The sequence below is a fragment of the Terrapene carolina genome, unplaced genomic scaffold (assembly GCF_002925995.2).
Source record: "Terrapene carolina triunguis isolate 2854851 unplaced genomic scaffold, T_m_triunguis-2.0 Scaffold95, whole genome shotgun sequence".
NCBI lineage: Eukaryota > Metazoa > Chordata > Testudines > Emydidae > Terrapene > Terrapene triunguis.
Genome location: NW_020664446.1, coordinates 40,264,454 through 40,279,791, shown reverse-complemented (window position 1 = coordinate 40,279,791; position 15,338 = coordinate 40,264,454). Strand labels below are relative to the sequence as shown.

Sequence of the window (15,338 nt, the reverse complement as noted above, 5' to 3'; positions counted from 1 at the left end):
CTTATTCTCACCACAGGACCTTCCTCCTGGTGTCTGATAACGCTTGTGCTCCTCAGTCCTCCAGCAGCACACCCTCTCACTCTCAGCTCCTTGTGCCTCTTGCTCCCAGCTCCTCACACTCGCACCACAAACTGAAGTGAGCTCCTTTTTAAAACCCAGGTGCCCTGATTAGCCTGCCTTAATTGATTCTAGCAGCTTCTTCTTAATTGGCTCCAGGTGTCCTTATTAGCCTGCCTGCCTTAACTGGTTCTAGCAGGTTCCCGATTACTCTAGTGCAGCCCCTTCTCTGGTCACTCAGGGAACAGAAAACTACTCATCCAGTGACCAGTGTATTTGCCCTCTACCCGACTTCTGTACCCCACTGGTCTGGGTCTGTCACAGTACCCAGTTCAACTTTAATAGAAAGTAAAACAAAGACAAATACATTATAGATACTTCTGCACTTCACACTTGAAGAGCACATCTACACTAGCTTTACTATTCTTTCTTCTTAACAGAGGCAATCTAAAATTTCAGAAATCTGCAGAAGAGCAATTCTCCTCCTGCACACTTGGGAAAGCTCTAGAAGGGAGTGCTTGGTTATAGCTCAATCACTAAACTGGTGAATCTCTTAACTGGCTGAGCTGTAAGGCATTCTCTGGTAATCCATCCTGAAAAAATACATTGTACGACCCATTCTCCACTGAAAGTAATTTATGCAAAATCATTTATATACAGGATATTCATAATAAAATAAATATGTTCTGATAAATTAATGTGACCTAAAATATTGCAGGAAAAACGTCACAATTTAAATACATACTGTTAAGACTAATAGTGTTCATCAATCCAAAATTTGCACACTAATAAAATATAACTCTTGCCTTAGATTTTGAAATAATCTACAAGGGATACCAATACTTTCATCATTTGAAGTTTCAGTCATCAAAACTTCAGGTGACAAATGATTTAATCACTCAACCAGCAGGTCATCAAGTGCAAGTGTCAAACAGATTTGACGACAAAGAGCCCATCAAATTAATTTGTCATCAAAACTATTTGTAACGTTAGCTGATGTTTCTACTAAAAGGAACAGTGGTGAAATAGTGAATAATGTTGACATTTAAATCATTACGCACTGGCTTTAAGAGTTTTAAACACTATTGACAGACGAGGCAGTTCACAACCCTCAGAATCACTTTTTCAGGCCACCTGCAGATTCAGGAGGACAACAACGTTAACTTTTCTCACCGTTTACTTCATAGCAACCACAACATTAGTGATTTAAAGAATATTAATAGCAATCATCAGGGCTAGAAGTGATTTTTTTTTTAAATGAAAGCTTAAATTCTAGAACATTTGACAACAAATATATGGAACTACAAAAATATTGAGGGCAATCATTGCAACAGAGACAGAAAGAGTTATTACTCATTATGTGGACAAATGAAAAAAAATTGACCCATAAATAAACTTTAACATTCTCTGAATTGGCTACCATGTAGAAAGAGGAAGTTTTTCAATCAAAAAACAAAAGAACTGCAAGAATTTATTTTCTGAAGGAATCTAAAAAAGCTAGAAGCACCACAAAATTTTTGTAGGTGTCCATTTTAAACTGCTTATAACTCGGGCTAAGAGATGTAACTTTAAGATTCTCTGAAAATTTGTTTTATACTCAAACAGTAAGTGCCATCAATTGGGGAAGAATACACTGTATTAATCAGACATAACTTAAAGGTTTAACTTCTGTGTGCAAATCTCAGCCCAATCTAAGGTTTTGTCTACACTAGCACTTTTGTCGGCAAAACTTTTGTCAGTAAAGGGTGTGAAAAAAACCACCCTCCCAACTGATGTAAGTTTCACCAACAAAAGCGCCAGTGGACAGCGATATGTCAGTGGGAGACGCTCTCCCGCCAATATAGCTACTGCTGCTTGTTGGGGGTGGTTTAATTATGCCGACGGGAGAGCTCTCTCCAAGCAGCTACACGGGAGATCTTACAATGGTGCCGCTGCAATGGTACAGCTGTGCCGTTGTAAGGTCCGTAGTGTAGACATAGCCTAACTATGCTAATTAAAAAACTGGCTCTGAACAATAATTAGCACTTATACAGCATCTTTATGTCAAATCATTTTTACAAACACTCTGGTGAATTAAGTATTATATTTAGGGCTGTCGATTAATCACAGCTAACTCACGCGATTAACTCAAAAAAATTAATCGCAATTAATAGCAGTTTTAATCGCACTTATAACAACAGAATACCAATTGAAATGTATTAGATATTTTTGGATGTTTTTCTACATTGTTGTAATTGAAATCAATATATTTGAAAATGTAGAAAATATCCAAAAATATTTAAATAAATGGTATTCTGTTATCATTTAACTGTGTGATTAATCGCAATAACTTTTTTTAATTGCTTGACAGCCCTAATTATACTCATGTTATAAATGGGGAAATTGAGGCAGTTTATGAAGCTTGCTCAAGGCCATGAGGGGTGTATGCCAGCACTACAGTTAGAACACCATTTATTACTAACACACTTTCTTGCTCATTCACATTCTTGGATAGTATCTCATTTTCCTTTTGATTGTGTTCTCCTTTCTCCCTCTCCTCTATTTTTTAAATATTTCACTTCATCAGGAGGTGAAATTAAATCTATGTTGACGACTTCATTTCCACATAACCACTATCTGTGCATCAGAATTAACATTCTTATTATTTGTATTACTGTAGTGCCTAGGAGCCTTCGTCATGGTCCAAGACCTCATTGTGCTGGTACTGTACAAAGCAGTATTGTACAAATCTGACTTCAACATAAAAACACGAAAAGCAGATGTGCTGCAAGATTAATCCTTGCAACTAATTATTTAGTAATCAGCACAGGGAGAAGAAAACAATTAAAATATGGAAATTAAGTGGATCTAGTTTTAAGAAAGATAGATTTACACATTTCCTGCCCCTGTACCTTCAGTATTCAGATTTCACTTTAAGGTGTCTGAAAGTAACTGAGCCACTTCCTTATAACTCTGCAGTGATGATTATCATAGAGGGGAAAGGAGAGGCAGTTTATTAACACCATCACCACCACCGCCATATGTAGGCAGCTACTGCTGTGACCTGGGCCAGCATACATGAGTTTCCATCCATTTGCCAGTCACAGGTGAGCACCTGATTATTCAAGGAGGGAAGGGGAGACAAAGGAAGGAATGGGTGAAACTGGGTAAACATATGCCAGAGTGAGTGTTTATAAATGAGAGGGAATGGATGTGGCAAAGAAAGAGAGGAGAGGAGAGATGGGCAAGAGCAAGGGAGGGATGTGAAAAAGGAAGCAGATTAGACTGGAGACGGAGGGAAAAGAAGACAAAAAAGCTACATAAGTATATAGACAGAAAACTAAGCAGCAGGAGAAGTGGTATACATACAGAGGGACTGGGTGGCTCATACAACTGTTGATAGGATAAAGAAACTCTTTTCTTCTTGTTCACTGGTTCAGATACTGTCCTGGTCAGTAATGACCAATAGCTGTTACCATTTGACAATTCAATGACTCACTCCATGTATATAAGCAGCGCCGGCGCTTCCACTAGGAGACCCTAGCAGTCGCCTAGGGCGGCAGGATTTGGGGGGCAGCATTTTGCCGTCCTTGGCGGAAATTTGGCGGCAGGGGGTCCTTCCGCTCCGGGTCTTCGGTGGAGATTCAGTGGCGGGTCCTTCACTCGCTCCGGGACCCACCTCCGAAGTGCCCCGAAGACGCGGAGCGGAAGGACCCCCGCCGCCGAATGCTCAGAGGAGGAGCGCTGCCGCCTAGGGCGGCAAAAACCCTGGCACCACTCCTGTATATAGGAACATAAGAATGGCCATACTGGGTCAGACCAAAGTTCCATCTAGCCCAGTAGCCTGTCTTCCAACAGTGGCCAATGCCAGGTGCCCCAGAGGGAATGAACAGAACCTGTAATCATCAAGTGATCCATCCCGTCACCCATTCCCAGCTTCTGGCAAACAGAGACTAGGGACGCCATCCCTGCTCATCCTGGCTAATAACCTTTGATTGACCTGTCCTCCATAAACTTATCTAGTTATTTTTTGAACCCTGTTACAGTATTAGCCTTCACAACATCCTCTGGCAAAGAGCTTCACAGGTTGACTGTGCGCTATGTGAAGAAATACTTCCTTTTGTTCGTTTTAAACCTGCTGCCTATTAATTTAATTTGGTGACCCCTAGTTCTTGTGTAATGAAGAGTAAATAACAGGCAAATATGAGGTAGGCTCCATTCAATTCCTAGTCTGAAGCTCACCATATCACAGCTAAAACCTTTATCAACAGAAGCACAGCACCAAGGAATGAAGGGGATTGAGGAGTAAGGGCTTCGACCCTCACCCTCAAGTGGTCCCTCTAGATCAAAACTGAGGCACATTGGTGGGGCAACATGGGAAAGTGGTCCCTACTACTACACATGGTGTAAGTTACAAGGATAAACAGACTTACAGATATGGACATTAACCCTAGCACTTCTATTCTGCACTACACTATACTTCCTTGGCTATCCTTCTGAATGTAAACCACAACTAATTTACAAAAACAGTTTATACACAATTTCTTTGAAGCTACAGCTAAGATGCAAGCTACTCCAGTAGTAAGTTACACTGCAAAACTTTTTGTCTGTGTGATGGGTGGCCTAGTAGGCCAATTAACTCCCTGGGCTGCACCTGGAGGAGGAGTCAGGGAGCAGGCGTTGATTAAATAAGGCTCAGCTGGGCAGGAACAGGAGGGTCCTGTATAAAGAACAGAAGCAGAGAGCAGAAGGGGGCTTCAGAAAGGTAGGCTGCAGTCACTCCCTGAGAGGAAGGAGTTGAGAGGCTGGAAGCCAGGAAGATAGGAGAAGGCTTAGGGGGAAAGCAGCAAGGAATAGGAGTGCAGACCTTGGCTGCTGATTAGATGGCCCCTGAGCTGGAACCTGGAGTAGAGGATGGGCCCGGGTTTCCCTACCAGCGACTGGGAACATGGCACAGACCAGGCAGAGGACACTGGACTATTTGGGACAATTTGACCTGGAAAGACTCTGGTACCGCTGGAAGGGGAAACCACATAGTGACCTGGCCAGAGGGCCGAGTCACAAAAAGGAGGCTGCGGTTCCTGGAGCAAGGATAAGTGGATGATCGGAAAGACACCTTCGGAGAGGGGGTGGGTGCAAAACCTGGCAGAACTAATCCCGAGCATGGACAGGAGGCGGCGCCACTAGCAGTGAGTGCACCCCGTGACAGCTTGGTAGATTCAATTTGAAAAGTTACAACTGGCCTTCAAAAATCTTTTCTTTAACTGCTTGACATACAGATTCTTGCAGTGTTTAATAGCTTATGGAGCTTAACCAATTTGACATTGCTACACTCTTATTTCCACCACTGCTGGTCAATAGTCAAGAATCCAATTGAAATCAATCATCTTTTCATCCACATAAATTATAACAGTAGAAAAACAAGCTGACATACAGTCACTAATTGTGCAGCAATCTTATTTCACTATGGTAACCATGACTGAAGATTTTTCGTAGTCTGCAGGGTTTTACAAAAAACAGGACCAAATAGTTGCAGAATTTAAAAGGTCTGAAGGGACCACCAGATTTTCCAGTTTGACTTCCTATATATCACAGGTCTCCAGTACCACCCAGCACCTGCACACTAAATCCAAGATGCAAAATTAGACCAAAATATTACAGCCTACAGGAGACTAAATTGTTCTGTGCCATAGACAATAGGAGGCACCAAGGTGCAGCAATGCCTGACGCCTCTGCAATGGCAGGGAATTCTTAAAGTGAGATGTATCCTGAAACTCCCAGCAAGGGTGGCAATGGATCAGCGTTTTTGTGGCGCCAGCTGTCAGTACCCAACACAGTTCAGGGAAGCTAATGATCCTCCTAGAAAACCAAATTCCGTAAGTTCATACTTGAAGAATCCCAGTACCGACGCTTCCAGTAACCCTAAGAATGTGCAATCCCGCGGGTTCCAGATCATTGGGCCCACACGTGGAGTCTTACAACTCATCGCTGAGGGTTTATCGACAGCCAAGTGACACTTAATCAGTGCTCTTGTTCATCAATATGCTATCGATATGATCTACATACAAGAAATCCCAGCAAGTGACCTCCAATCCATGCTGAAAAGGGAGGAAAAATCAACCCCAGGTCACTGCCAATCTGACCTGGGGGAAAATTCCTTCCTAATCTCACGTGATTAATTAGACCCTGAACATGTGAGCAAGAGCCAGCCAGCTAAGCATGTGATAGAGAGAATGCTCACTGACACCTCAGAAAACTGGCCCTCTCTGTTCGGTGTCACATGTCTAATCATGGCCATCTCTGATACTTCTGAGGAAAGAGACAGACAGACAAACAAACAAAAAACCACACACCCAGGATGTATTGGGGGGGGGGGGGGGGAAGGAGGAAAACATTCCTTCCTGACTTTTAGGTGACCATCTGAAGCATGAACTTTAGGAACACAAGACACAGGATGAAATTCAATAAGGGCAAATGCAAAGTACTCCACTTAGGAAGGAACAATCAGTTGCACACATACAAAATGGGAAATGACTGCCTAGGAAGGAGTACTGCGGAAAGGGATCTGGGGGTCATAGCGGATCACAAGCTAAATATGAGTCAACAGTGTAACACTGTTGCAAAAAATGCAAACATCATTCTGGGATGTATTAGCAGGAGTATTGTAAGTAAGACACGAGAAGTAATTCTGCTGTACTCCACACTGATTAGGCCTCAACTGGAGTATTGTGTCCAATCCTGGGTGTCACATTTCAGGAAAGATGTGGACAAATGGGAGAAAGTCCAGCGGAGAGCAACAAAAATGATTAAAGATCTAGAGAACATGACCTATGAGAGAAGATTGAAAAAAATTGGGTTTGTTTAGTCTGGAGAAGAGAAGACAGAGAGGGGATATGAGAACAGTTTTCAAGTACATAAAAGGTTGTTACAAGAGGAGGGACATCAGCACTTCTCTCGCAGAGTGACAACAAGTGAGGAAATATCTGCATTAACTCACCATTATAATACATCATCTATCTAGTAAGAAAAAGCAACATACGGAGGGCAACCAATCAACGGCATAGCTCATACATGTTTTAATTTATACAGTGGGAACCATAAACTACATTGCATGCCAATTTCTGATTTAAAAGGCTGTAATTAAGCAGTAAGGTATAAGTGGAGAGAAAAATAATTCATGGAAGTACCCAAACCACAGGAGAGTTCTATTATGCTGTTAAAAGCTTCTGTTTTTTCCCTGGTTGTGGTTACTTTTACTCTTCACATCCGTGATGGAGCAAATTGCTGAGATTTTAACAAAATTATGGAAAATATAATTAAGTTTAAAAAAGTAAGCAAAAGGAGGAAGTAGAGGACTTTACTATTCCAATGTTTCTTAAGAGTTGTCTTAGCATTTCTCCTGTAGAGAATGAGAAAAATATTCAGGCGTTACCTGATACAATCCTATTCAGAGGGGGTTTCAGCTGAAACTTTCCTGAAACATGTGTGAACATTTTGATTATAAAAAAAAACAAAACACAATTAAAAAAAAACCACCACCACATCAACAGGGAAGGCTGTTAACCTAGCTAGAAAGAGTTCTTTCACCTTAGCAATCAGCAAAAGAAACTGATCATACAGTATTTCAATACAATAGACTGTTTTCTGTTGGCAGAGCCCAAAGTAAGATAATGTCCCTTTTTGCATTTTCCCGGAAGAAAAATCTGAGCGTCCCACTGTGAGAACAGCTGCTTTATAGAGTTTAAAATCAGTGGTTGAAGCATACATAAATCCAACCCTTTAGAGAAGTAAACAGTTTTTCTTCAAACTCTATTCTGCAGTTATAGCACTCAAAACAACCTTGAGTATTATTGATGGTGATTTTTTAAACTCACTCCAAAAAAACTCCCAAAAAACCCCAAACAAACCAGTTGATCATATATTGGAAAAGTTCCTCAGAATTATAAGAGAGTGACCCATAGGGGATTGGTTTCTGATAATGCCATAATATGCTAGACACTTTCTAAACAGAATAAGAAGGAATATGCCCTGCCCAAAGGAGCTTACTACCTAAAGACAAAAATTCAATGCAAGGAGAAGGGGGTTCAAAAATTACTTCAGTGATCAAGGTGGTGATTTGAAGGGCTTTGGTAATACAAGGTTAAGTTATAATACTACTTTTTTAAAATAAAGACAAGTTATTCAAAATTACTCTTCAAGCTTGTATTTACAAGTCAGCTAGAAACGCCATCTGCTTCATTGCAGAAATGGGTCTTTAGGAAATACATGAATGTGAATAAAGCGATGAATGAACTCAGAAGAATGTTCCTCACATAGGAAAGAACATGAATGAAGCCACTGAGATATGTGTGCAAGAAGCAGATGAATGAATGGACAAGACTAACATCATTGGTGCAGTACAGGAGACAATGGGGGGTGGGGGGGGAGGGGTGACATGAAACAACCAAAGGCAGGTAGTGGAGAGGGGCTAAGTTATGTAAGGCTTTGAGAACAGTGACAAGCTTGAACCCAAGGCACTGGGGAAGAGGGAGCTAGTGGAGGGACTACGTGGGTTAAAGCAACAGGCAAGGAAGATAGTTCAGGGACAATTTTTGCATGGTGTAGAGGGGGCAATGTTGGTGTTTGGAAAACTCAGGGAGTATAGTGCTGTTGCAGCCACTGAACATGAAATAACCTTATTTATTTATAACCCTCATTACTGTGAAATAACACTCATTACTGTGAAACTAGTTTCATTTTTCCACAACTCTTAATGTTTATTTTTCTCATTTCCAACTTACAGACCACTGAGGAACAAAAAAATGTAGTTAGTTCTAGTCTGAAAAATGCCAGTATTAAAAAAAAGGCATATTCCTAACTCAATCAATCTGCTCCCTGTGTGTGTTCAGTGTCACATTTGCTGACTTTAAGGATTAATTATTTGTAATGATTAATTTAATGAGAAATTGATTCCTTTTTACTCCAGTTAGCAGCAAAGAAAGAGCAACTGGATTTTGTTCCTTCTTGTACCTCAAACAGAATTGTTTGAAGGAAGAACAGGAGTACTTGTGGCACCTTAGAGACTAACAAATTTATTTATTTGTGTCTAAGGTGCCACAAGTACTCCTGTTCTTTTTGCGGATACAGACTAACACGGCTGCTACTCTGAGAATTGTTTGAGTTCATTACTGGTTTAGCTAGTTACACCTGTGCCACCTTACTGAAAGTAACTGAGCTGCACAGGTTTAAGTGAGGGGATTATTTAGCTTGCAAAATAGTTATTTCTGGCTGAAATGTAAGACATTATACTTGGTCACTTAGAGCCCAGGTTGAGTTTGCAGGACTGCTAGTCAGAAAAATAAAGGTTTTACTTTAAAGTGAGTAGATTTTATTTGGAAATTAAGAGAAAGTGAACATGGAATTCCATAATGCTATTTTTATACTTGTTTTTCTGAGTATAGCTACATTTTAAAACCAACAGGTGCTTATATTCATATATATGAATATGAGTGTGTGTTGACTGGGAGCTTCATATATTACAAGAATGGGATATTCAATTAAATTAAGTGGTGGAAAATTCAAAATTAATGCAAAGATACCTATTCACAGAATGTAAGTTACCCTGAGAAGGTTATTGGCACAATATGTCACTGAAACCAAGAGTTTAGCAGGATTCAGAAAAGGATCGAACACTTATATAAATAAGACTATCCAGACTTATAATAGCAATTTTTTTAAAATCCAAGAGTTCTGGAAAGGATATGAGCCCTCATGCTTTGGGGCACAAATCACCCACAAACTATTGAGGATCAGACAAACTCTACTTGGGCAGGTTGTCCCATAACTGCCTATTGCAGGATCACTTGTGCCTTCTTCTGAAGTATCTAGTGTTGTCGACAAGATATTGAACCACTAATCTGATTCTGTATGATAATTCCTATGTATCAGCAGCCGCTATAATACATTTAAGCACCAGCTCTCCCTCCTTGCCCACATCCACGCTCACCCTTATGAAGACAGCCTTCAGGTGATCTCAGTACACCACAGTAGTGCACTCCATGACCGATTTTGTTGACCCCCCAAAGTCAACAAATTCTCACCTCAAGCTTCAGAACATCATGCTGAAGTTTGCGCTGGAACCCTAAGAAGTTTGAGATTGTCAACTTTCCTTTCAGATCAGATCCAAAAAAGTATGTCGTCAGGGCAGAGTTGAAGCCAGTCTTTAGAGTATTTCCTGTAGTAGAACGATCTCTGTGACGCATGCCCATGCTGGTTTGGGAGCGAATAATGCTCTGGACCTAAGCAGGAAAAAAAGTAGTTAGCCGGGAAAATAGCATCATAAAGAAATACTTGTGTTGGCCAATGTATCACTGTTAATTGTGCCAACTGGCTGAAGTGTTACTCTTGACCATTTTGTGGCTGTTAAGTCTGTAAAGTGGTTAGATGTACAAAGAGGAGTTACTTTGTTACTTCAGTGCATAGGGTGGTTGGATCTAGATTTTTATTTTTTTCCAATCCTCAGTTAAAAATAATAATCAGTTACATACATTAAAAATGTGGTTATCATCTTCATATTTTAACCAGTTTGGTGCCCTACATGACCCCGTCCTGCAGGGAACAGTGCTACCAGCAAAAGCAGTAGGGAAGCAGAGTCACTTGTAGACAACAGGGAGCTTATCTTTTCAAAAGCAGCAGGCAAGAGCCCAAGATGTATTGCATGGGATGAGGGGAAGGAACAGCTGTAAGCTTGCCTGCACCCACCAAAGAACCTGGTTGCTTGGCTGGGAGAAGTACGTCCCAGCCATCACGAAAGATGACCAGAAGGAACACTCTTGAGAAACTCCGTAGACCAGTTACAATGAAGCCAATTGAGTGCTGCACTCAAAGACTGTCAGAGCGGTAAATAATGAGAACAGGGCAGTCCAGAGTGACCTGGATTGCTAGGGTATCTGGACCCATACAAACAAAATGTTTTAATATAGCCAAATGTGAGGTCATACATCTTGGAACAAAGAATGTATGCCATGCCTACAGAATAGGGAAGTATTCTGGAGAGCAGCAACTCTAGAAAAGATTAGGGGTGGTAGCAAAAAACTATTAATTATGGGTTCTCAATGCTGCACTGTGGCAAAAAGGGCTACAGGATTCTTGTACGATAAACAGGGGAGTAGGAAAGCGATTTTATCTTTGTATACAGCATTTGATGAGACCCAGTACTGGTGTCCACATTTTCAAAGGATGCTGAAAATTGGAAAGGGTACAGAAAAGAGCCACAAAGGATTAGAGGGATGAAAAGAATGTCTTACAGCATGAGACTTAAAGGACTCAATCTGTTTAGCTTATCAAAAAGAAGATCAAAAAGGTGACTTGATTATGGTGTATGAGTACCACGCCTGGGAGAAAATACTGGGTACTAAAAGGGCTCTTTAATCCAGAGGAGAAAGGGCTAACAAAAACCAATAGTTGGACGTTAATGCCAGATAAATTCAAATTAGAAATAAGACAGTTTTTTAAGAGTTATTAACTATTGGAACAAACTATCAATGAAGTGGTGGATTCTCCATCTCTTGATGCCTTCGACCACAGATTGACTAAAATCTAACACAAGTTCCTGGACTCAATTCAGGGTAACTGGGTGCAATTCTTTGGCCTGTGTTATACAAGTCAGATTTTATGGTTTAATGGTCCCTTCCAGCCTTAAAAACACTATGAATTTATAACAATTACAATTACTCCAGGGTCCTCATACCAATTTAAGGGGAGGTTCCGTCTATTTAGACAAAACTCACTATGTGTATATAATATAATCAGCATAATAATAATACCCAGCTCTTATATAGCACTTTTCATCCATAGACCTCAAATTGCTGTACAAATGTCAGTATCATTCTGCCCATTTTACAGATTGGGAAGTGGAGGCACAAGGAGAAATGAGACTTGCCCAAGGTCACCAAGCAACACTGTGGCAGAACTGAGAATTGAACCCTAGTCTCCTTCGTCGCAAGTCCAGTGCCCTGAACACGTTGTTTCCCCATAGATACGTAAATATGTTATTAAAAAGATTAAAATTGCAGTCAAGCACTCAAATTTAACCACAGTTCTGGCATTTCCTACCCATGCAACCTTAATTCTGCCCCCTTGTGCAGAAGTATTGAGATGGTCTTTAATTACATGATCATATGCTATTTCCCCCCACATGGATAGGCAGCAGGATTTGAACTCAGGCCCTTCAAATACAGAACACAGAACTCTTGCACTTGAACTAAACAAGCAACTAGTATCAGAAGTAGGTTGTTATCCTCTGTGTGGAATAGTCCCTAGAGGTGGGCAACACCCACTTTCCCAGTGGATTAAACAGGTGTTTCAGAGGCAGCAGTGGGCTGTTGGATATACGGCTCCCTAGGTACTGATCCTGGTTCTGGAAAGAGAGTGCCATCTAACAGTTAGGGCTGTGGTTAGAGAGAGGTCAGTCACATCCACAGATTTAGCACGTTCAGCCTAAAAGGCTGGGTGGCTCAGTGGTGAGACTAGGTTCTATCATATGACAGATGTGGATTCTATTCCCTGCCCTGCCTGCTGTGACCTTGTTATTTGTAAAATGGGAAGGGGGAATGATAGTTGCTGACTCCTGGGATAGGAATCTGAGGCTTTGGTAAGTGCTAAGAGTTGTGAACTGTACAGAAAATGTTAACAGCACTCAACTGAAAAGGAAACCAAGAAACACAAGGTCTTCTAGCCCAACCCAAATCCCCTTCCTCACCTGGGCAAAGGCTGTTCAGTGGAGGAGTCTCAATCTCTGTGAAATGCATGACTCTTTACCTGAGATACACATACGGTTGCCAAATGCATGTGTCATACAAGATGTATATCCCTGACACACCTACTTCCTAGCCCTTTCACCAGCCTGCCCTGTGACAGCCTTCTGCTGCTGGCCCCACCCTCTGAGTCACGGAATAACCTCAGTAGGAAGAGAGCTTCTTTGTGTTGCTAAGAAGAAAAATGGTAAGCGTGAGAGAGAGGCCCCAGCCATTCTCAAATTAAAACAATTTACCAGGTTTGACCATTTACTGCCTCTGAAAATCCCGTTTTAGAAAGCAATGTCAAAGGAGTGCAACTGCTATGATATTCAGAGTATGCCTGCATCCTCTGTCAGCCCAAGCCAAGGGACTCTAGTGGAACAAACCTTAGACTCAATAGGAAAGGGATACTTTGAAAGGAGGAAGTGAAGGGCTGTTCACCTCTCTCTCCTTGGAAGACTTTGGAGGTTAAACACTGGCTGCACTGCTGGCAGTCCCCTCTCCCTCCTCCTCATGCTGGAAGGGGGAGGAAAGCAGTGCGGCAGCTGCTTAAGGTTTTAAATATCAAAAGCACGTAGGACCCTTGTTATAAGTGGATGTGGAATGCTAGACCTAGGAAAGTGGTGAGCTAGTACTGCCCTGCAGGAAATATTCTAAAGGCTAATGTCACATGCTTGTGAGAGGACCAACTGGGGGGGGGGGGGGAGGAGCAGAGATACAGGCTTAGCTGCACCCTAAAAATGAAATGATTTGTTGTGCTCCCCACAGCCTAAATGCTTCCCCCAAATTACAGACATTTTGATGTGCTTACAATACAAGAAAAGTCATTTAAAACAATTTGGAAAGAAAAATGTGTAACAAAAAAAGAATGAAATCAGAATGAGGATTCACATTTTTAATACACTAAAATATAAATCGAAGCATTTTGCCTTTAATAGTATTGATCATAGTCACCTCATTTTCCATTTGTCAAAAATGTCAACATTAACAGGAGTTTTGCATACAGATATAGGTGACGGTCTGTAAGTAATTATGTATAAAGCTATGTAATTTATGATTGGTTTGGAACACTGTCTCTGAATCTCTAAGGACTTTTTCCTGCAGAGGCTAGTGTTCAGCTCATGGCAGACTGTTACACAGGAAATAGCGCATTCATGGAGATAATTGATATCAGGGGTGACCAAACTTACTGGTCCTCCGAGCCACATATGACAATCTTCAGAAGTTAGAGAGCTGGGGCACATCTGATGGGAGCCAGGGGCTGGAGCTTCAGCCCTGCTCCTGCTGAAGCCCCGAGCCCTGGCAGGTGTTCCTTGCAAGACTGAAGCCCCGAGGCCCCTCATCCCCGCTGGGCAGAAGCCCCGAGACCTCCCCTCCCCACTGGGAGAAGCCCCTATTGCACCACCCCATTGCAAGGCAGAGGTTCTGAGCTCCCCCGTCCCCCAAAGACTGGTAGGTGGAAAACGGGAGGACATGGGGGGCTCCGCGAGCCACAATTTAATGGTAAAAGAGCTGCATGTGGCTCGTAAGCCACAGTTTGGCCACCCCGATTTATACGATAGCAGTGCTTGCAGGCCCTAATAAGGATCATGGCCCTTTTGTTTGTCTCAATCTAAAATAAATCACAGAGTCCGAAAGCATAACATGGATTGTGTGTATGGAAGTATAAATATTTCCACCTTGAATCAAGTCTAGTTTGTTAAGTTTTAGTGCTAGGAAGTATTTTATCTCAATTTCTCTTGTAACTATTTTTGCCTTTAATGGCTTATGTTTGTATTCCCTTGAATCCTATCTCCTTGTAGTTAAATAAACTTGTTTTATTTTTTAATGAAAACTAATCCAGTGTTGTGAACTGTGTGGGTAACTCTATTTAGGGTGGCAAACTGTTATATATTGATCCTTTGAGAGGGGCAATAGACCTAATATATCTGGACTGGCCAGGAGAGGCTGGACAGTGCAGAACACACATTTTGGAAGAAAATCCAGGATTGGGAATGTGTTGGGATCACCGTGCAAGTGGTAACCAAGGGTGCTGTAAGCTAGAGTGTGGCTGGTGTTTGCTGACAGACTACTGGAATCAGAGTTGCTGAACCAGGGCTATGGCTATACACAAACACTCAGGGTGCAACCTACATGCCGGTAAGCTGTGTGCAGCCTATGCTGGAGCTACAGCAGCAAAGCATCGTGAGGCACCCAAAGGTGCAGAGCAATGGTGGCAATACCTCATTGGTCTGAACTGCACCTTGGAATATCATATGCCCTCTTGGGTATTTGCATAAATTCTTGAAAAACACACATATCCCTACCAAAGGAAGCACAGTGAGGGTTTTTGTTTGGTTTGGTTTTGGGGGGTTTTATTTGCAAAGTATATCAAATCATTTATACTGATATCTGAAAAGAGCTGAATCTAGGAATGTTCTTTGGATATTCACTAGAGTCAATGTTCTTGTTCTTAAATAGCTGCACCCATTTAGATATTCTTGACCTATTCCCACTTTCCACAGACAGCTCCTTTCAACTGCTGAC

The 15,338-nt window shown here is 41.6% G+C and overlaps 1 protein-coding gene across 1 annotated transcript in view; it reads right to left on the bottom strand.

Moving 5' to 3' along the window:
* MICU1 (mitochondrial calcium uptake 1) overlaps positions 1–15,338 on the bottom strand; it is a 236,120-nt gene that overhangs the window by 59,606 nt on the left and 161,176 nt on the right. Inside the window, exon 9 of the mRNA XM_029911332.1 lies at positions 10,116–10,313. Within this exon, the coding sequence (XP_029767192.1) occupies positions 10,116–10,313 (198 nt within the window). The remainder of the gene's footprint in view (positions 1–10,115; positions 10,314–15,338) is intronic.